At 42.6% G+C, this 23,934-nt stretch overlaps 1 protein-coding gene across 3 annotated transcripts in view; it reads left to right on the top strand.

The window, feature by feature from the left end:
* ME1 (malic enzyme 1) overlaps positions 1–23,934 on the top strand; it is an 869,023-nt gene that overhangs the window by 10,160 nt on the left and 834,929 nt on the right. Inside the window, exon 1 of one of the 3 annotated variants that reach the window (XM_029595518.1) lies at positions 11,615–11,755. The exons of the other annotated variants lie outside the window; for them this stretch is intronic. Coding sequence (XP_029451378.1) covers positions 11,630–11,755 — 126 coding nt within the window. The 5' untranslated portion in view covers positions 11,615–11,629. Of the gene's footprint in view, positions 1–11,614; positions 11,756–23,934 lie in introns of those variants that run through there. 3 annotated transcript variants of the gene reach the window in all.

Raw genomic sequence — 23,934 nt, forward strand, 5'->3', positions numbered from 1 at the left:
ACACCCTAGGAAATTGAGAAATTACTTAGCTGATAATTTTGTTTTTTCTTAGTGTAGACAGATGGACTCAGCTTCTCGCCCTTGGTTGCCTCATGAGTGTGTCAGTATTCCTCCTGTGGGGCTTTGGATCCCAAGGGATTTCTGGTAAGTGTTTGTTCAGTCTCTAGATTGGGATACCTAGATTCTTACATGAGTTCAGTGTTTCTTGTTGGTTGGGTACAGTTATGGTTGACTGGTTTTAATAGTTTTTTGCTAGTCTGTTCACAGTTGCTTTTGAAGAGAATACTGGCAGGCTTTAGTCACTGCAAGATTGTATATACTGTGATGTGAGCTTGCTCCATCTCCATCTGCTGGGCCTGAGTCCGTTTGTGTACACTATGGAAAACAAAATTATCAGGTAAGTAACTTCTCCAATCTCTTAACCTACCCAATGGCAGATATATTCCAGGTGAAATAGCAAATTACAGATTGTTTCATGTTGGCCAGCATGATGAATTTTCAATTTAGAGGCCTGGATCCCCCAGCCTAATCCCAGTCTTCTTTGTCCAGCGAAATATAAAATACCTTTTGCCACATAGAATAAATAACTTGATGGATGGATGTCATAATGCCTCTGTATTGCTCCATGGTGAGACCGCACCTTGAATACTGTGTACAATTCTGGTCGCCGCATCTCAAAAAAGATATAATTGCGATGGAGAAGGTACAGAGAAGGGCTACCAAAATGATAAAGGGAATGGAACAACTCCCCTATGAGGAAAGACTAAAGAGGTTAGGACTTTTCAGCTTGGAGAAGAGACGACTGAGGGGGGATATGATAGAGGTGTTTAAAATCATGAGAGGTCTAGAACGGGTAGATGTGAATCGGTTTTTGGGTACTTGCCAGGTTCTTGTGGCCTGGATTGGCCACTGTTGGAAACAGGATGCTGGGCTTGATGGACCCTTGGTCTGACCCAGTATGGCATTTTCTTATGTTCTTATGGATCATCCTCCCTATTACCATAGTTTTGCTGAACTCTCTTCATAGCCACCCTCCCTCCTCCCTCACCTTCATTCCCTTCCTCTCCTTCCCCTCCTTGCATACCTCTTATAACCAGAACTACAGACTTTTTTTTTTCAGCAGAATCATCGCCCAACTATAGGTGTAAGAGGTCTCACCTCATGCGCAGGGACCTCACTCTTCCTCCCCTTAAACTGTAAATAGAACATTCCTAAATATAAGAAACATTTGGTAACCTAATTTGCAGCCCTGTTCATATTTGCCAGGACATTGATTCATAATTAGAAATATCAACATTGCTATAAACAGCAAAGAAAACACAATAGTCAGGTCCTCTCCATTCCATTTCATAAAAGCAGTGTAGTTGACATCTGTGAATAAATCTGTGGCAGCCAGAATTCTTCTCTATGCCATTGATTTGCAAACGTGTGGCTGCTGCTTCCTGAAAATATATAATTCATGGCAATAGCACAAATGCCGATTTTTAAACCTCTCAAAAGGATCAGCTAGCTCCAAAATTCCTGCTAGCAGAGTTTCCTTCATATTGTCCATTCTGCCATCACAAGTCAAGTGCAGCCTACAATTAATCATGTTTGTACTTCTGTTGATTAAACAAAAGGAGTGTTTGCTTCATTAACACATTCAAGCTCTCTATTGCTCAGGATCATAATGCCTTAGTCAAACCTCAATAAATGTCCACATAAGAAAGATCGACGGAATCTCTAATTGAGCTAGTAATGTTAAAGCTTAAGAAGCACACTTTAGGCTGGTAGTGTAGCGCCAAACTCATAGAAGTGAGGTGTATGGCAATTGAGAGCCCTGAAAGTCATTTGCATGCTTGTACCTGATGATTTGTAAAAATTCCTGAGCTTTTTTAGTCAAAAAAAAAAAAAAAAAAAAAGACAGTTTCCATAGGTCTCTTTAAACATAGCTGGAAACTGCAAAGCTGATGGGATGTGTCATTCAGCCAGCTTTGCATAGACTGGGGAGAAAGCTCTCTGCACTGACACTACTGCTGAAAAGTTCTGAAATATTAAAATCTGAGTCCCATTATAGAGCACGTTCCTAATCTTTTGATAGGTTTATATAATTTCTACCTTATAAGCAAAATTAAAAAAAAATTTTCAGCCAAGGTCTATTAGGCTGTAAGTTTTTAACACCAAATCTGAGCGCATTCAACTTTTAAGGATGTCATATTGTACACTTGGAGGCTAGAACCCATGGCAGCCATTCCTCTGTTATGTTAAATCTTTTTCATATATGCTCTCCAGAAGACACACACAGCAGAATTCCATTTTCCAGGTCTTCTAATTTAGTAGCCTGCTGGTCCCATGCTGATCTCGGAGAATTTCTCAGATTCTAAGGATAGAACACTATCATCTTGTCCTGAAACTCATGTTTCCATCTCTTGCATATTTCTCTTTGTAGCGAGAACACCTCATTTAGAATAGATTTTTACAAATTATGCCACTGGATCTTGAATCTCTGAGGTGAATGGGTTACTCACCATACCTGCTGTTTTCTGACTGACGCCTTTAGTTTCTTTTTGTCTCATCACTTTATTATAGTTGCCATCCCTTGAGCCCGTGGATGATTAAGCACTCACAAATATCCACTCTGGTGTTTTGTGCAGTATTAAGATGTGTTGCTGAAGGTTTTTGGAATAAAGCCACTTATTTAGATGTTATGCGAGAGGGAGGTCACGGAGCAGATGAACACGTCCTTCCCTCATATCGTGTCACATGACTGCTTGATTTTTGTCGCGAAGGGAGGGTAGTGAGTTGTTGGGCCGCTGTTAGGCAGTACCAACTTACATTGTGCGAGCACAAGATAAGCCTTAATAGGTGGCATCTGATACGCCACAAGACGAAACCTTTTGTCTGACCAGCCAGGCTTGAGCCCAGAGGTCCTGGCGACTGGCAGGGCTGGGTAGAAGAAACTGTGGCTGGCCTGAGGTCAAGGCAAGGAGAGCAAGTGAAGTCAAGGTAATGAGAAATCAGGCCGGGGGGAGAAATTTAAACAGGATAGACAGGAGAAGGAACGATTGGAACAATGTAGGGCAGGAACACAGGAAAAAAAGGGAACAAGGCAGGAAGAAAACCGGAAATAAGGCAAGAACACACTGTAGTAACTAGCACTGCAGAACGAGCAGGAGACCTACAAAAACACTGTAAAAAGGCTCTGAGCTTCCTTTAATACGAGGCTGGATGTGATGTCACCTGTGCGTCATGGAAATCCAGCCAGCAGACCCTATAAAAGGAGCTGAAACTGCAGGAAATTCGGTCCTGTTCCTTGGATGCATCATGATGCTGGAGGTGCTTCAGACACTAGGTGAGAAGTATTGCATTTTATCTTAAATGGAAATACTGATATGGACATTGAGAAAGTGTTGATCCAAATAGCCAGCCAATGTTTGAACCTCAGACTTAAAGAAAACCCACAGTGCAAATGCTGAACAAACACTGTGTACCTCTACATAATGCAAACAGCACATCATGCATCATCCAACAAATCCAAACCAGGAAAAATAAAAAGTCTAACAATATTACAACTACTAATGACGGGCAAAAAGACTGAGCTGGTAGACATACTGCAAGGAATAACAGAATGTACCAGAAAAAAAACCCCCTTTGACATGAAATACACTTTTCATACCATCCTGCCAGAAAATGAGAACGCTTTGCATGCATTTGCCCGCTCGGCTGTAAAGAAATCCATATTTGTATTTATTTTACCAAACAGCTGATGTGAGCTGCATCAGGGAGCGACTGCCCCTTCAAGAAGTCCAGCAAATCAATACACGGAGGTTTAGAGGAGTAGTGCATTTAACCAGCACATGGACATTCACAGGTTAAGACAATTTTATTTTTTAAACCTTTTGGTTCCTCAGACTTAATATTGCCACAATATTAAGTCTGAGGTAGTACAGAAAAAGTAGTATCTTCTGCATTTCTGAACACTTTTTTGGGCTGGTTGGACACACTTTTTTTTTTTTTTTTGATCTGGGGAGAATAGCATATGTATGCTGATGAGGCTGAGCACTATTAGTTTCACGGGGATTGGATGCGTGTTTTGGAAGCGCTAATCCCCTTATAGAATAAGGGGCTGTGGATGCGTGTCCCAAACCCGCGTCCAACCACTGGTTAAACAGTGCACTCGACTGAGCGCACTGTATTGCATCAGCTTCCAAGTGGGTTATAGGTGGGATTAATTTAGGAAGGGCAGTTAAAATTGAGTGAAGTTGCAAGAAAGAAGGCTTTTTAGAAGGTTATATAAAACAGCTACAGAGGTGGGTGGGACTCTAAAAGAGAGTAAGTAGGTAGGAAGTCAGGGGCCAATATATGGGGGGATTGTAAAAATGTATCTTAAAAGGAGGAGTAGCATTGAGTCTCTAAATTTAAGGTGATGATTATAAGAGAAATATTCTCAGTGTTAAAATTAGATACTGAGCTGCTGGGATCTGAGAAGATTTGTATGGTCCCGATATGAAGTTTACAATAGTTTGAATGTTTGTTTTGGAGAATGATGCTGAAGCTAGGAAATGTGGGTGTGGGAAACGGTTCATATACTGTATATAGTACACTAGTTAAAATGAAGGCATGGGATTAAATGATTGGGTGTTTACAGAGGAAGCCAGGACAAATGCAGATATGTCTGAAATAAGTGAGATGAGCCTGGAAAGTGAATGAGTGAAAAAGAAATGGAAGAGGACTATATTTCTTAGGAAGGTTTCCAGTATATGTTATTAGGGATTAGACTTCTTAGGACTGCTTTTAACATGTGTAGTGCTAGCTTACTCTTATTTTTTTACTTTCTGGGAGAAACTAAGATCTATTGTGGGAGATGTAAGTTGTGGGAAGAACCAGTCAGAGACGAGATTCCTCTTGCATGTATGGGGCCAGATGCTTGTTCTGAGATGATTCAACTGCAGAAATCACAAAAGGTGTGGCTGGTGTTGATTGTTTTAGTATCAGTAACCAATGTTGTATGGACTTGTGCTTTAATTGTTGATTTAAATCTGGGTGCTTAAAGATCAAGAACTATAAATTCATTTGGGAATTTGTGTGTTTAAGTGGTATTTCTGAATGTGAATGGGATAAATTGCTCAATTAAAATGATTTAGAATTTTTGTTAATAAGGAGAGGTGTGTGAAAAGTGGAGGACCAGTAGCAGGAGGCCATCTTCCAGCACAGACAGTGTTAATAACCTGCTGGCCCCTCTCTCTCCCCCCCCCCCCCACAGACATGTCACCTGACCCTGTATGAGAAGCGGGTCTGCAAGGGCTTCTAGATAAAATGTAACTGTATATATAGTGTTTGTTTTTCTATCCCACTTCCCCAAGTAAAGAATCCTTGCATTTTGCCACAGAAGAGTTCTGAGTCATTTCTGCTTCACAGAAAGGGTTTCTCCTGGAGGCATGAAGGTCCCTGCTGCACACACCCCATTTCTGAACCTGAATAAGCAGATCGGGCCAGAACTGGTACCAGACAAGGAGAGAAAAATCCATCAAAAAGTAATTGGAGGCCTATACGGAACCTGTTCCATGAGCTTATTTTTGGAGAAAGTCACTGTAGTTTCATGTTGCCATGGCTTCTTATACCATTATGTGTATCTCTGGTCTCGGCATGGACAGGTTGATGCTGCTATGAAGTTCTCACCTGGCATCTGTGCTGATGTGCTAGGCTTAGATGAAAATGCACCAGTTTGTAGGTTTGTGTGATATTCCTATCAGTATCGAAGAATCCAATGCATGAACCTTGACACCTTGGGCATGCCAAGCTCTTTCATATTAATCATACTTTGCCCACACAATCCAGCATACACTGCGTGCTCCAGTATCACACATTTGCAGTGTAATACTCGCAGTCTGACACAATGCACTAAGCATTAAACCTAGTGATGGAAAGGGGATGACAAAAACCAGCAAAAATCTACCATGAGAGTCTGTACCCATAAGGTATAATACTTATTTTATTTTTTATGTATGTAGTGATATTTTTATGTAAAAGTAAAATAAGTCCAGGTGTGAAAATTCAAGTTTGACCAACACCTGGAGAATGCATGGATAAAAAATTCACAGTTGCAGCAAGACTCAACAAGTGAACCTCCAACCAGCACCATTTAGGATTTGATGCTGTGCATGAACTATAGTATACAACACTAGGGATGTGAATCGGGTGCCCGATCGTTCCCGCTTTCGGGTCTGTCTGGCTGCGGGAAAATCTCGTTTTCCCACGGATCCCCGTTTTTTTGTTTTAGTGAAAAATCGTTTTTCAGGTTAGTGCGTGCTAACTCCCGTTAGCGTGCGCACTAACCCAAAAAAAGATTTTTACGAAAATTTGAGGGGAAAAGTGATCATTTCTGTTTTTACCTGATATCGTACGATATTTCAATTTACCGTAGTTAGAAAAATGATTCACATCCCTATACAACACTATCTCATGGATAAATTTCATTCATATCCATTTATGGAGAGCTCCTTGATAGATGTGCCAAGAGAGCAGAGCCTTGCTTGAGTTTGCAGGAGCAGAAACACATCTTTGTCCCATACTCCATACAAGTTTCTACTTGTTTTACACGTCCAAGTCCAATGTAATCTTCTAAAACTGTAACCTTTAACATACAATGCAACACAAATGAAAATACTGCCTTACAGTTATTAGTTTTATTTTGTGATTCTTTTAATTCTTGATGGAACTATGGTTTACAGGTTTGTACTTCTATTCACAGAAAACAGAAATTCAAGGAGGGGGCAATATTCAGACTGCCTGTGTTGGTGCAAAGTCTGTGCATATTTTTTACTCATGGTCTTTGCATGGATTTTCACTTTGAAAACTGCTTTGGGCACAAAATATGTGCAGATGCTTGTGCCTATTTATGTTGGTAGAATTTTGCTGGTAAAATATGGGCATAGCTTTCAAAATGCCATCTACATGTGTACTTTTACTCCCTGGGACTATTTCTTCTCAATAAATGTAACAATACATAAATGTAACAATACACATGTTGTGGAACACTGCATGCACTTTGGCTATATTGAAGGCAAGCAAATTTCAGACAACTGATTTACATGGGTAAGATGCTTTGCAAATTACCCTCCCTGTGCATTTATTTATGCATTTATTTTTGCCTGTTTGAAAATCAGTGAATGTTTGTCTAATAAATCATGTTAATAAAGACAAACACCTTCCAAAACTTTACCACCACTGTGTATTGAGGTGTTGCATGCTATCAGGTCATTGAGAATAATTAATATATCCGCCAAGATGGCAAGGATAAACAGGACCCCCAGCTTGAAGTTTTTTTACTCATATACTGTTCAGTATATCTGATGCAGACTTACTCTAAAATTAATGCGAGTCTGGAGAAGAGTTGACAACTACAATAAATTATACTGAAAATTAAAAAAAAAACAACAAAATCATCATGTCAGTAGAAACAGCATGTGTGATGGTTCTGTGCCAAATTGAGCTAGGCTGAAGTACTCAAGAGTTAGGGACTCTGTCTTGGTACATCTCTGCATAGTAAAGTAGTTTGCAAGGATGTGCATAAAACCAGATTTTATGCACCTAAGTGGATATTTTGAAAATAGTCCCAGTGGATATGTACAGAACATGATTTTGCACATACTTGTTGTATACGCATACTAAGTAGGTTTTCCATGGGGGAGTGGTGGGGGATGGAATTGGGGCAGGATCAGGATTTATGTGCATACTTTCGATTTTTGAAAAGTGTGTAAATCCGCATGCACAAAATTACACCTGCCTCTGAGCAGGTGTAATTTGGTGCTTATATGCCCTGCAGGGGTCTGTGTACACCTGTGAATATTCTGGCTGAAACCTGCGGGTAAAGAATATCCACAGATTTTAGTCTATGCAGGCTTTTTGAAAATTACCTTCAGTACATCCAATTGTGCAAAAAATGGTGGTGTACCCTGCGTCACCCGGTCTCTTTTCATGGAGGAATGAACTACATGCTCTACTTGTAATGGAAAAGATGGCAATATATATTACTACCCCAAACCAAATAAGCCTGATACTTCACTTTCAGTGCATATCCAGAATAGCCCTCTGCTTCAACGGCAGGGGGTAATGAAAAAAGGTGGATCTATATTCAGGCAACAACCAACAAGGACTGAATTACATAGTCTGGATAAACAGATAAGCATGGGTGTAGCTTGCTTATTGCGGTGGTTAATACCCCTAACTAATTAAGCTATTTCACTTAGATGCAGTTCCAACACTGCTCTCTACATTAGTGGTGGGGTTGGAAGGGAAATAGAATGAGAGAGGTTACTAAGAGCCAAGAGAAACAGATAAGTATGTGAGAGAAAAAAAAGTGCGAAAGCTTGCTGGGCAGACTGGATGGGCCATTTGGTCGTCTTCTGCCGTCATTTCTATGTTTCTATGTAATTTTCCTGGGGGAAACAGCGTTTTTACAGACCTGGACACACTAGTTTGGGCTCATAGTTTGATTTTGAATGATTTAGCATGATATAGTTGCTATTGGCTTGTGGTACGGTATGTCAATAGCAGATTCTGGGTACATATTTGCTAGATGTGGGGGAGGGGAAATGGGGGAAAGGAGGGTATATGTTCATGATATTTCTTGTTATTATGCTTGTCTATAAATGGTCTGTACAGAATCCACATACCTGTGTCCTGTTGTACATGTTTTGTTAAAAGTTCAATAAACATATTCAGACATAAAATGGCAAAGGTAAAATGTGTCTGTGACAAAAAAAAGTCAGTAAAAATTGTCATGAGTTGTCAATACTGGCCTGGAGCACTGTAATTATAATGCAACCTACAGAGGTTAACACCATCTAATAAGTATAGTCTGCTAAATACAACATGCCCACAGTGATCAGATCAGGATTCTGGCCTTTGGTAACCTTGCTTGCTAATTTATTACATCAGGTTCCAGTTTCCTTTATGCAGACAACAGCATAAAATCCTTGTGTGACCCTGATGTGCATTTCCTATCTGCTTCCTCAAATGAGGTATATCTGTGTTATTGTGTCTCGCATAATGTACTACAAAGTCTGATCTACACTAAATCAATATGCATTCTAAGTCCGATATTCAGCAGCGAGGGAGTGCCATGGCTATCACACATAGACGAATACTTTTATCTGGCTAACTTTAGGTCTGCTTTCATGCAGTCCCAAAAGTTATTAGACTAACTTAGCTGGATAAAGCTGAATATTGGCATTTATTTTGGCTAAGCTGGCCAGATAGCTGACTCTGTCTCGGAATGCTCCTCTTCCTCACCCCCCCCCCCCCTTAGGGTATCTTTTTATCCGGATAAAATGAAAGCCAGATAGATTCTGGCCATAGAACATGTCCAGATAGTCAAACAACAACAGTTGTCCTGCCAAGTCCGAATTTAGCCTGAGAAATGGTGCCGAATTTACATTTATAAGGAACAGGAGAGTAAAGAATTCAGGCCCTGAAGAATTTCCAATTTAACATCACATTTAAAGATCTAATACAGGAACAGGGAGACCAATATTCAATAGGCTGTTTAGAGGAAAAGTCATCCTGGATACAGTTAGCCGGTTAAGTTTTCCAGTATATTCCACAGCATAAATGTCCTGCTGAATATACTTGTTTAAAGTTACCTGGCTATGTATAGCCAAATATCTTTAACCTTATCCAGCCATAACTTTAGGTCTAACCAGCCATATTCAAATTAATCTGGCCTCATGGGGCCGGTAACTCGCTACTTACCTGGATCTCTTCAGAGAGATCCAGGTAGGTAGAGCATCTTAAAAAGTCAGTCGTGGGCCTCCAGGCATGATGCTCACTACCACATGTATTTACCCTACTCCATGGGTAACCTGCCGACAACCTTTAAATCTTTCGAATTTTAAAACTTGCCATAAAAAAAATGTTGCTGTTTGCCTGGGCCTCCCCCCTCCCTCCCCAGTCACCTCCTTCCCCTCCCCAGGCTGACACCCTCCCTCCCAAGTTATGCTGGAAGCGGATGGGGTAGCAGAGAACAGCAATCCTGGCATGGAGAAGGGGGGACACTTTTGCAGGTGACGGGTGGGGGGGGAGGAGGAAGAAGAGGGAAATACTTTTATTTTAGCAGAGAGGGAGGAGGAGGCCTAGGCCTGGGCTGGCGGCAATATTTTTAGCAAATACAAATATATAAGAAATGCACATTCTCAAAGATGCAAAATCTTTTTTTTTTTTTTTTTTTTTTTTTTTTTACCTTTGTTGTCTGACTTTATTTTTCCAATTGGTTGGTCCCTTTTTTTTTTTTTTACCCTTGTGTGTGTCTTCCTTATTCCTTTTTCAGGGTCGTTTCTTCTTCTCCTGTCTTTCCTTCCACCTTCATACATACAGACTTTCTCTCACATAGGATCCCACTCTTGCATGCTCTCTCTCATGTAGGCTTTCACTCTCATATGCTCTTGCTCTTATATACCCTCTCTCTCACACACACACGCACACATACACACACAGGTTCTCGCGTGCTCTCTTGCATGAGGATTCCCACTCCCCCACACACACAGGCTGTCACTCTCACATACAGGCTCCCATTCCCCCTCCACAGACACACAGGCTCTCGTGTTTACATACTCACACAGCTTCATATTTGCATGCAGACTTCTACTCCCATATGTACACACACACAGGCTCCCACTCTCAAATGCTCTTACAGGCAAGCTCCTTCAAACAAGCACTTTCATATGTGCTCTCTCTCCCATACACACACTCACTCACATGATCACTCTCTCACACACACCAAGGCAGACAAACTTATGCTCCTGCCCCTGAACCCCTCTCGAGTCCTTCGTGGTCTATCTGCAGCCAGGAGCACCCTCTAGCTCCAGGCTGGTCAATGCCATTTTCCAAAATGGCACTAGCCAGCCATTGCCCCTAGGTTGTGGGCATGGGTCTCACAGACCCTCAGGGTTTTGTTTTTTTTAGCTCACTGCAGGGGGGTTGTTTTTGGGTTGTGTGGCGCTTTAAAATAATGGCAACCCTGTGTGAAGTAGGTCACGGCTGTAACATTTTCCTAGGGAGGGGTGAAATATCGCAGGAATACCGCCCCCCCCCCCAATGATATTTCGCCCTCCTATGGTCAAATATTGCAGTATAGTAACTCTCCTGAGGCAATGAAAGATAAAGTCCTTATCTAAAAAATGTAAAGTGATTACACATGATCCTCTTAGTCTTTCATGATTATCAACAGCAATTTATTAAACAAAAAACAAGTAAATAACATTTTGTGAAGCTGTTACAAAGGTCAAAGGTTTGACAAAGAGCTGCTTAAGAAATGCAGGAGAGAGCTGCTGAAATATGTTAGAAGCCAATTGCCTCTCAATCAGGCAAATATCTGGCATGTTTGTAAAATATTAACAGACTTCATTGTTGCAGTGGGCAATAAGTTGCTGGCCTCTGCCCTGTGCAAGCGTAGCCTGCTTTTCCCAGCTCTACAGAACCCTCTTGCCCTAAGTCAGTGCAGTTTTTTGAATATTTGCTTCAGTCTCGTGAATACTTCAGCTCAAGCTGTCAGCTCTTGCCTCACTGCACCAAATTACAGCAGTGGACAATTTTCACACGCTGCTAATTTACATTTTTTTTTCTTGCTAAATTACTTGCCGTCCTCCCCAAGATGTATCAAGTTCTGGGGATACAAAAAGAGTCTTCCACACAAGGTGTGGAGCAATCCGACAGCAAAACTTCAAATTACACCAAAAAGAGAGGCTACGATATCACTCGCAATCCGAACTTCAATAAGGTAAAATTTTAAACAAAAATTATAATTTGTCCTAGAATCAGAGAAACTAGGGAGCTCTGTCTTCATTAAGAATTTAATGTGAGACTGATTTGATTTCATGGTGAGGCTCAAACAGTTATCACAATGGGACTTGAGTCCGACAGTCTCATATGTTGGGTGGGTGTGTGCTCAGTTGTTTCTCAAACCTTTATTTTGTTGGAAAAAAACTCCAAATAAGTGAATGTAATAATTTCAGATATATTTTGGGGTTGTACTTGATAAGGTACAGTGCTTTGTATGGGAGGGGAGGTGTGCTACAACTTTAAAGTGCAGTCCTCTTGCACTTTTGCTTCCCCACTCTACTACTGCAGTCCTCTCCCTCTGTCCTTTTGGGCTCTTGATTGGGGCCATGGCCTTCTCTTGCTGAGCCCCCCAGGTGCCCTCAAACATGCTGCTGCCTGTCATGCAGGAAAAATTCATTCTCCCTAGGCAAGCAGTCCAGTTCTTCAAACATGGCTAGAATGTTTTGCTTCCTATTGTAACTCATTCCTCCTTTTAACAGTTTTTGTTGAACTGATTAATACTGCTTTAGCAGCTAAAGAAATTGAATATTGTGTAGTCAGTGAGCACTTAACATTTACATGAGATTATAAAGCAACAGAAAATATTCAGCCAGTCGGATCACTAATGCAATTGAACAGTTCATCCTGTTTGCTTCAGTTTATGAAGTACCAGAGGATTTTCAGTCAATTTGATTTCTAGATTTGCTGATCATTCAGTTCCCTCTTCTCCCTGTATACATAGCTATAGGTAGGTGTCAGTTCTTATGTGCCCAGTAACTACTTTCTTTGTGTCCAACAAAGACCTTGAAACATTTTAAGGCTCCAGAGCAGTTTTATATTCCAGAAACTTTGTTACTCTAAGAGCATGAGGGTTTCAGAATGAAGATTGGAGTTAACATCTAGGGTGAGAAGGGCGTCTGATTGAAGATCAAGCTTTGGTCTGGGGTTGAAAGTATGTGATCAGGGATGGAAATAGAGTTCAAACATAGATTTATACTACTTTGAAGAATAGTGCACATCTGTGAGGCTTTATCTGCATAATTGTAGAATTACAAGAACAAAAACAGAGATGTGAAAATGTCTTCTCCTCCCCATGCCCCCATTTCTGGCTAAATTTTGTGTGGGTAGTGAGTTTTGTGCACAAAGATCTCCTGAAATAAAGAGGAGCTGATGGAGGTGGTGTGGTTACATTTTAACCAGTGAATGGTAATCCCCATTACCCATCTAAACATAACTGGGTAAGTCTGGTAATCAGGTAACTTTAGCTGGATTTATTCAGCAGTGCACCTATTCTGAAAAATGCTGCTGAATATCTGGATAGGTCATTTGGGCATCTTTCACACTCACTGGCCCTCTGTGTGAACTACATGCAGATATTTAAAAAAATCAAATGTATGCACATAGTTGTTTCTCCTGACCTAATACTGTCTTCCGGACTACCTATATTTTGAGGTTAAGTATAGCTGGCTTATTTAAAGAAAAAAAGTGTCTTGTGTCACTCAGCATGGGATAGTTTTCAGCCCCGTAAATCTAGTTAAGTAGATCCTTCTGAAAATAGTCCTCATCGAGCAACCATATAGAAGCCAAAACAATACTCTTTTTCTCATGAATGATAGTGAAATAGAAATTACTGATCAGAAAATGTCAGCTGGCTTTAAATAGTATTAAAAGCAAAAAATATTATTTTTTTTTAACTTTGTGTATGTGTGTGTGTGTATACACTTCTGTTTAATCACATTTTGAGGGCAATTGTCAGACATTTATGCTGGTAAATGTACTAAATGGCTGCTAAAAATTTCCCTCAATGCAACTGAAAATATGCTCAGTGTTCCACAATTAGAGAAGGTATTTCTGTGGGCGTGTTTCTGCAGGGAGACGGAAATAAGACATGTTCATTGCGTTTTCAAATCTACGCATGTTTACCATGAAAACAAGTAGGGAACATAGATTTGTAAAAATAGTGTGAGTTGGGAGACAGATAAGAACATGCCATACTGGGTCAGACCAAGGGTCCATCAAGCCCAGCATCCTGTTTCCAACAGTGTCCAATCCAGGCTATAAGAACCTGGCAAGTACCCAAAAACTAAGTCTATTCCATGTTACCGTTGCTAGTAATAGCAGTGGCTATTTTCTAAGTCAACTTAATAGCAGGTAATGGACTTCTCCTCCAAGAACTTATTCAATCCTTTTTTAAACACAGCTATACTAACTGCACTAACCACATCCTCTGGCAACAAATTCCAGAGTTTAATTCTGCGTTGAGTGAAAAAACTTTCTCCGATTAGTTTTAAATGTGCCACATGCTAACTTCATGGAGTGCCCCTTAGTCTATTATCTGAAAGAGTAAATAACCGATTCACATCTACCCGTTCTAGACGTCTCATGATTTTAAACACCTCTATCATATCCCCCCTCAGCCGTCTCTTCTCCAAGCTCAAAAGTCCTAACCTCTTTAGTCTTTCCTCATAGGAGAGCTGTTCCATTCCCCTTATTTTGGTCGCCGTTCTCTGTACCTTCTCCATTGCAACTATATCTTTTTTTGAGATGCGGCGACCAGAATTGTACACAGTATTCAAGGTGTGGTCTCACCATGGAGCGATAGAGGCATTATGACATTTTCCGTTTTGTTCACCATTCCCTTTCTAATAATTCCCAACATTCTGTTTGCTTTTTTGACTGCCGCAGCACACTGAACCGATTCAGTGCATTAACCACTATGATGCCTAGATCTCTTCTTGGGTGGTAGCACCAAATATGGAACCTAACATTGTGTAACTATAGCATGGGTTAGTTTTCCCTATATGCATCACCTTGCACTTATCCACATTAAATTTCATCTGCCATTTTGATGCCCAATTTTCCAGTCTCACAAGGTCTTCCTGCAATTTATCACAATCTGCTTGTGATTTAACTACTCTGAACAATTTTGTATCATCTGCAAATTTGATTACCTCACTCATCGTATTTCTTTCCAGATCATTTATAAATATATTGAAAAGTAAGGGTCCCAATACAGATCCCTGAGGCACTCCACTGCCCATTCCCTTCCACTGAGAAACTGTTTCTTGTCTTTTAGCCAGTTTGTAATCCACGAAAGGACTTCGCCACCTATCCCATGACTTTTTACTTTTCCAAGAAGACTCTCATGAGGAACTTTGTCAAACGCCTTCTGAAAATCCAAGTATACTACATCTACCAGTTTTCCTTTATCCACATGTTTATTAACTCCTTCGTTGAGTATCAGAGGATCCAGCATATGGAGGATAGCTAATGTAACCCCAATATTTAAAAAGGGCTCCAGAGGCGATCTGGGAAACTACATACCGGTTAGCCTGACTTCAGTGCCAGGAAAAATAGTGGAAAGTGTTCTAAACATCAAAATCACAGAACATATAGAAAGACATGGTTTAATGGAACAAAGTCAGCATGACTTTACCCAGGGCAAGTCTTACCTCACAAATCTGCTTCACTTTTTTGAAGGATTTGGAGGAGAGGATCTGTGACAAGAGTGTATTAATGGGGAGACTAGCTGGGAGGAAGAAAGTGTGGAAGAGAGAGTGTAAAGGAACAGATTTTATTTTGTTTACACAACGAGCTGTGTAACCTGGACTGCCAAGCTGACTGCATTATCGGATTGGACACCCCCAACCCGTCAGTTGGCTGCATCATTGGAAGGGAACTTCCCCTTTTATATATATATTTTTATGTTCTGCTTTTAAGCACTTCAAAGTGGATTGCATTCATGTACTGTAGGTATTTCCCTGTCCCCAGAGGGCTTACAATCTGATTTTGTACCTGAGGCAATGGAGAGTAAAGTACCATGTCCAAGGTCACAAGGAGTTACAGTGGGATTTGAACCCTGGTTTTCCTGGTTTGCAGCCTAGGGCAGCAGCCATTTTGTGAGATGATGATCCTAGCGCCCAATGAAGTATTTTTGTCAAGTGGCCTCAGTTTGAAAAATGGTGAAAATCTCTGGTCTGTGGGGAAAATGCTTAGTATATAGATTCCTAAATTGGTAATCCACATGCATGAATTCTTCTGACTGAACACAAGATAATATTCCTCTGTTCTGTAATGACAATCTAGTTTTTACAGTATTCCATGGTCTGAATTTCTGGTAAAAACCTAAAATAAGAGCATATTAGTGAAAATGTCTAAATTCCCTATTTATTTAATTCCATCTATCTATTTACTTATTTGTGTTTAGAAATATTTATATTCCATTGATCTAGCAATTATCATATTCCAAACAAATGCCAGCTACAATAATAAAAATAACCAAGAAAAAAAAATACTTCATGGCAGTTTCTTCTTACCCAGCCTCTCTTTCTCCCAGGACAAGCAGGATGGTAGTCCTCACATGTGGGTGACGTCAGCAGACGGAGCCCTATCACGGAAACTTTTCTGTCAAAGTTTCTAGAACTTTTGACTGGCACACTGAGCATGCCATAATCCCTGTAGCCACAGGGGTCTCCCTTCAGTCTGTTTTTTTTCCGCGCTGCAGTTTGCCTCGCGGTAGGAGCTCTGTGATAATTTCTCACTACTTTTCCTCATGGAAAAACTTGAAGTTTTCTTCACAAAAAGTTCCCTCAAAGGGATCTCCCATCGCGACATTGTTTTCTCCTTGCTCGGTGAGTAATATCCACTGTCTTCGGTCAGTTCCTGCTAACCTATCCTCTGTTCCCGCAGGCCACCGACTGTTTTTACAGCCCCCTTTTTTTGCATCATGGCGACGGGCTTTAGAAAATGCGCAGAGTGTCCGCGTACCATGTCAATTACTGACCCGCATGATGTCTGTGTTGTGTCTTGGCTCATCACACGATGTTCGTCGATGCCTGAACTGTGCTCAAATGACCCCGAAGGGCAGGCGTGCTTGCCTGGACAAGATGGAGTCCCTTTTCAAAATAAAGCTAACTCCATCGACGTCCACGCAATCGTCACCGGCAGGAACATCGATAAAATCCATCGACAAACCTCGCTGGGAGCAGCAAGCCATGGTGACTGTCATCGACAGCATCTAGGGCATCTGCATAGTGTTCCTTGGTGCCGGAGAAAGACTGGATTGAGCACTGAGGGAAGCACCAGTGCGATTAGCATCGGCTTCGATGGCTATCGAGCCAATTGCGAAGAGGACACGGGTAGAGGAGCCTCCAACCTCCTCTCCATCTGAGATACCGAGGTGATCCCCCACCGATATCGGTGCTGGGTACTGAGCCCCCACAGATTCCTGTGGTGGTGCCAGTAGCACCTAGCCTGCCTCCCTCTGCAGCTGTGTTGCCTACACCAGCTTCCAGGGAGGAGCTGGACATACTTGTCCGACAGGCGGGCCTTTGATGCCCTCCGGAACCTTCAACTATCGATCCCATACCAGCACAGACACTGGAGCCATCAGTCTTCACACTGGGATACACTCATTGGTGCCCTTCTGACCCACCCTGGGCCATCGGTACCAAGACAACCTACTGAGTCTCTGAAACCCCTGATTCCCATGCTGGGGTCCTCTGAAGACGAAAGCACGGACTCCAGTCCTCTTCCAGAGCCGGTTCCTGGTCCGTCAGGGCTCTAGGGATCGAGGCCCCCACGATTACCCTTGATGCTATTGAGGGATCTGCTGAGGCCAACATGTCCTGGAGTAGCAGGGTTTTCCCCTCCCTCGGGATCTCAGCCTGAGACCCTGTATGATCCATGGGAGGATATTGACACCGACATTTCTACAGAGGACATATTCTCAGAGCTATCTCCTCCGGAAGAAAGGAAACTGTCTCCTCCAGAAGACCTCTGCTTTGCGAATTTTATAAAGGAAATGTCAGAGACCATCCCCTTTGACTTAATCACCGAGGAGGACACACGTCACAAGACATTGGAAGTCCTTCAATGTGTAGATGCCCACAAAGAAATTATAGCCATTCCAGTCCACGAAGTGCTCTTGGATCTGCAACATCGCCTATGGGAGCATCCTTGCACTGTCCAACCAGTTAATAGAAAGACAGATGCAACTTATTTAGTTCAGCATACTCCAGGGTTTTAGAAGCCACAGTTATCTCGCCAGTTAATGGTAGTGGAATCTGTGCAGAAGAAGGCCATTCTTCAGCTTCCCCTGGAAAGGACCAAGTATTTTTGGATGGTTGGGCCGAAAGATCTTTCAAAGTTCTATGCTAGTGTCACGCATAGCTGCCTATCAATTATGCATGACACAATACCAGAGGAACTTGTGGAAACAGGTCCAAGGCATAGCGGACTTTCTGTCTCAACAACAGCAAGAACACCTCACTGCCATTCTCCAGAAAGGCCTCGAGGCAGGAAAACATGAGGTCAGAGCTGCATATGATTCCTTCAAGACAGCGTCTCGCATATCAGCAACAGGATCAGTTCCAGAAGAGGGGCCTGGCTTAAAGCATCTGACTTGCAAACTGAAGTTCAAGACAAGCTCGCTGATCTCCGCTGCACCGGAGATAATCTCTTTGGTGACAAAATTCAGGACTCAGTAGCTCAATTAAAAGATCACCATGAGACCCTGCGTCAGCTCTCCACGGAACCTCCTTCAGCTCGTAAAATCACCAGAAGGGATACCAGAATACCCTTTTATTGCTCACGCAAGTACTACCCACCCACATCTTGCGTGAGACCAGCCAGACCACCACAAAGGGGACAGCCACTTCAGACCAAGCCGTCCAGATCTCAGCCAGCCCCGCAAACAGGCCCAGCCTCTGGATTTTGAAACTTACCCAGAGAACAGCGGCCACTTTCTAAATCCAAGACCAGACTTGCCGGTAGGAGGTTGGCTACACCATTTTATAACTAACTGGCACTACACAATTACCACAGACCAAGGGGTTATATCCATCATAACCCAAGGATACCATCTAAACTTTCTCAAGGTACCCCTGGACTCACCACCCAACCCACTCTGGATGTAAAAAGATCACACAACTCTTCTACAGTCTGAACTGTCCACCCTACTGAGCGCCATTCCCTGGGCACAGCAGGGCAGAGGGTTATTCTCCTGCTATTTTCTCATTCCAAAGAAATCAGGCGGCCTCTGCCCCATCCTAGACCTCTGCAATCTCAACAAATTTCTATAGAAAGAAAAATTCAGGATGGTGACCCTGAGCACCATGCTTTCCCTTCTGCAAAAAGGAGATTGGCTCTGTTCTCTGGATCTTCAAGACGCTTATGCGCACATTCCAATATTCCGACATCACCGCAAATACCTGCGCTTTATATTGGGACATCAACATTTTCAGTACCGGGTTCTGCCTTTTGGACTCGCCTCGGCACCCCGTGTATTTACAAAGTGCCTAGCAGTTGCTGCGGCCCATCTACGCAGACATAGCATACACTTCTTTCTTTATCTGGACGACTGGCTAATCAAGAGCCAATCCAAACAAGGAGCTCTCAACACTCTCAAACTCACCATCAATCTGCTACACTCGTTGGGGTTTCTCATCAATTACCAGAAATCCCACCTGATTCCATCTCACTTCCTGACTTTCATCTGAGCAGATTTGGACACCACAGTCGCAAAGGCCTTCCTGCCCAATGACCGCGCAGACACACTATCCAAGCTAGCTACGTCTCTGCGCACAAAAGAAACAGCCTCAGCCCATCAATTCCTCACGTTGTTGGGCCAAATGGCTTCCATGGTCCATGTCACTCCTATGGCCAGGCTGGCCATGAGGATAACTCAATGGAGCCACTGAGATTTCATTCATCCTCTTTAATCCCAGATCCATGTAACCCACCAGCTGCGCCTATCACTTCTCTGGTGGACAAACAAAGCCAACTTGCTGACAGGTCTACCCTTCCAGTAACCAGTTCCTCAAGTGAGTTTAACCACAGAAGCATCCAACTTGGGTTGGGGGGCTCATGTGAACAACCTTCAAACCCAAGGGACTTGGACATAACTCGAAGCAAAGTTTCAAATCAACTTCCTAGAGCTTCAAGCCATACACTATGCTCTATTTGCATTCAAAGACTGCTTTCATACAAGACTGTTCTCATACAAACAGACATCACAGTTGCAATGTAGTACTTGAACAAACAGGGAGGCACAGGCTCTTATCTCCTCTGCCAAGAAGTTGCGCAGATCTGGGCCTTGCACACTCCATGCATCTCAGGGCCACTTATTTGGCAGGCATACAGAACATAGTAGCAGATTGCCTCAGTCAACAGTTCCATCCCCACGAGTGGTCACTGGATCCTGTGGTAATGAACAAAATCTTCCAACGCTGGGGTCAGTCAACAATAGACCTCTTTGCATCCAAACTGAATCACAATGTGGACAGATTCTGCTCCCTGCACAAGCAGCAAAACAAATTAGCCATGGACGCCTTTGCTCGCCCCTGAAACACCGGCCTCTGAAACACCGGCCTCCTAATAGCCAAAACTCCTGTGAAACTACAACAGGACAAAGGGTCAATGACCCTCATAGCCCTGTTATTGGCCTTGACAAGTATGGTTTTCCATGCTTCTTGACCTCTTGTTCCGAGAACCCATTCACCTGGGCACAGCGCTCAATCTCTTAACTCAGAACCAAGGCATGCTACTCCATCCGAACCTTCAAACCCAATCCCTCACAGCCTGGATGTTGAAAGCTTGATCCTACAACCGCTCAACCTTTCAACTGATGTCTCTCAAGTGCTTGTAGCTTCACGAAAGCTTTTCACACGAAAGTCCTATCGTTCTAAGTGGAATATATTGACCACATGGTTCACGCAAAAAGGTATTAACCCCTTTTCCTGCCCCACTTCACCTTTCAGACTCTGGTCTCCAGACTTCCTCGGTACTGGTACACCTCAGTGCTATTTCTGCGTACCACAAGGGAGTAGGGGATGCCCCGATAACAGCGCAACCCCTAGTGAGTCGGTTTATGAGGGGCCTGTTACAACTTAAGCCCCCTCTATGGCCACCAATTATAGAATGGAACCTAAACATAGTACTTACAAGGCTCATGCACTCCCCGTTTGACCCTTTGCATTCCTGTGATAGTAAGCGTCTTACATGGAAAGTTCTTTTCCTAGTAGCCATTACATCTGCTCGAAGGGTTAGTGAATTACAAGCACTTGTCACATACTCACCTTATACAAAGTTCCTACATGAGAGTGGTCCTTCGTACTCACCCTAAATTCCTTCCCAAGTTGATGATGGACTTTCACCTGAATCAATCTATAGTTTTGCCCACCTTTTTCCCAAGGCCTCACTCTCACCAGGGCGAGAGAATTTTACACACCTTGGATTGTAAACGTGCACTTGCATTTTCCCTAGACCACAGTCCATAGGAAATCCACCCAACTCTGTTTCTTTTGACAAAAACAAACCAGGAGTTGCAGTGGGCAAACAAACTCTCTCCAACTGGCTAGCAGACTGTATCAAATTTTGCTATCAAAAAGCAGGCCTTCCCCTCCATGGATGAGTGAAGGCGCACTCTGTAAGAGCCATGGCAACCTCAGTAGCAACTATCTTTCAGTACCGATTGCTGAGATTTGGAAAGCTGCAACATGGAGTTCTCTTCACACATTTGCAGCACATTACTGCCTGGACAAGGAAGGATGACAGGACTCTGCCTTTGGCCAATCCGTCTTAAAGAACTTATTTCCAGTATAATCCCAACTCCTTCCACATCCATCTGCTGTGATTTTCAGGCTGCCTCATTTTTCCAAACAGTACACCAGTTATTGTTCCTCTTGCACAAGTTGTATACTGTTGGTCCAAATTAAACATCAGTCAGCCTGTAGCTTGCTAATCACCCACATGTGAGGACTACCAACCTGCTTGTCCTGGGAGAAAGCAGAGTTGTTTACCTGTAACAAGTGTTTTTCCCAGGACAGCAGGATGTAGTCCTCACGAAACCCACTCGCCACCCTGTGGATTTGGGTCCGAAATCGTTTTATTTTTTTGCTCGCCCCTTTTGCTACAAACGAGACTGAAGGGAGACCCCTGTGGCTACAGGGATTATGGCATGCTGGGCATGCTCAATGTGCCAGTCAAAAGTTCTAGAACCTTTGACAGAAATGTTTTCCGTGATAGGGCTCCATCTGCTGAAGTCGCCCACATGCGAGGACTACATCCTGCTGTCCTGGGAGAACACCTGTTACAGGTAAGCAACTCTGCTTTCCCCCTCCCCCCCCCCCCCCCCATACCAAACCTTATCTTCAGGTTCTATCTTTCAAACTTCTTGGCTGTCTGCTCGGTCTTGCTTTTTCTCACCTCTGGTGTGTCCTGTCTGCATTCTCACAACCTCTGGCCTATATAAGTTTCTATTTCCATTTCTCTACATAGGATCTCTCTCTTTGCTCTCTAACCTTCCCCAAAGCTTCATCTTTCTTCTTATCGCCAAGGGCTAGGATGGTCAGATGTTCTATCTTCTTTTTTTTTTTTTTGTAACTTATGTTAAGTTTTCTCATACAACAAAACAGTAAAAAACATGAACAAGCAAACAGTGGGTCACACAACAGACATCCTGGTTACATTGGCATTATTTATGGTACAGAATTCAGAGAGTGCGCACACAGATATATAAGCCAACTGTTTTCCCAAAATGGGATAACCCAGTACTGTTGCCATTCTGTGCCAGTGTACCCGCATGTCTCCCCCATCCCTCCCCCCGTGTACCAACATGTCTGTGTGCCTGTGTGAACACCTAGTGTGTTTTGGGCTTCAAGTGTTCATCGAAGGGTTTCCAGACTTTTTTAATCTCAGACCATCATTTCGCCGAGGCCGACCTTGCACTAAAGATATTTCAATGTGTATAACTTGATTAATAAACGGAACCAATGATCATAATGGGGTACTGACTCTGAGACCCAATTGGAAAGAATGACTTTTTTCCCCCCACTAAACTAACTTTTGGATGAACTTTAGACCATATGCATCTATCCCTGGTGGGGTGGACTGGGCAGTACCAAAAAGCCAAAGCATAGAGTCTTCTGGGAGTGCAGCTTCTAACATTTGATTGCACCTGACTATGATCTGCTGCCAGACCTCTTGATCTCGGTTCAGGTCCAGAAACTATGTGGAAAAGAGCCAGTGTCCATCCGACATTTGACGCATATCGGGGATTCAGTCAAACGTGCCCAGAATGCCCTATCCAGGGTCATATAGAATTGTCTCAGAAATTTATATTGCAATTCCCTAAATAAGGCGCACTCAGACCAGTCGTGAATCTCTGAAAAACATAGAGTATAGGCCTGCAATTATAATGAGAAAGCTGGCCACTTCTGCCATTTGCTGAAGGCGTCTGACAGGTCCCCCTGATCTATATTTGCCTGCAAGACTTTACGATATGAAGCAATAGACTGTTTTTGCAATTTGGTGGCCATCAGGATGCTATGCAGGGACCAAAACTGCGGAGAAATCCGCAGCAAGCTCTCATGCTTGTGAATAAAGTGTCTAAGTTGCAAGTTCAGGAAAATAATCTGAAGCTGATAGCGAGAATGCTTGTTGGAGCTCTGTGAAAGTAATTGACCTATTTTCCTTAAACACTGATATACATACTTCAGCCCCTTTTACCGCCATTTATGGAATATGGAACAAGAGTTAGCCGGAGGAAATAGGTCATGATCACACATGCTCAATAGGGCCGAAAGCTTCGAGGGGAGATTCACCCGTGAACATAAAAAGGCCCATGCTTTACGGCAAGCCTGTACTAAGGGTTGGGTGGCCACTGCCATTGACAAGGCCGCCTTGGTGGTCTGTAACATATGGTTGAGTGATGAGAGATCCAACCAGTCCCTTAACTGGTGCTGCGGGTTGAAATAGGAGGCTCCGACAATAACATCGTTCAAGTGTCTCAGCAAGCATGCCAGATTATATATATGTAAATTGGGGCAATTCATCCCACCCTTGGCCACTGGTTGTATAAGGATGTGTAATGCTATTCGTGCTTTCTTTCCATTCCATATGAATTTCCGGAGTATTTATTTTTTTATTTATTTATTAAGGCTTTTATATACCGACTTTCTTGATACAAATCAAATCAATTCGGTTTACAATGAACTAAGCAGAGTATACAATTAACCAATCAACAAGAGATACGGAGCATACAGTTACATTATAACAAGGAAGCCTTAACTTGGAGTAGGAAAATAAAGAAGGGGTGAACGGAGCAATAAATATATAAATAAAATGAAATAAAATATA

The sequence above is a fragment of the Rhinatrema bivittatum genome, chromosome 3 (genome assembly GCF_901001135.1).
Source record: "Rhinatrema bivittatum chromosome 3, aRhiBiv1.1, whole genome shotgun sequence".
Lineage (NCBI taxonomy): Eukaryota > Metazoa > Chordata > Amphibia > Gymnophiona > Rhinatrematidae > Rhinatrema > Rhinatrema bivittatum.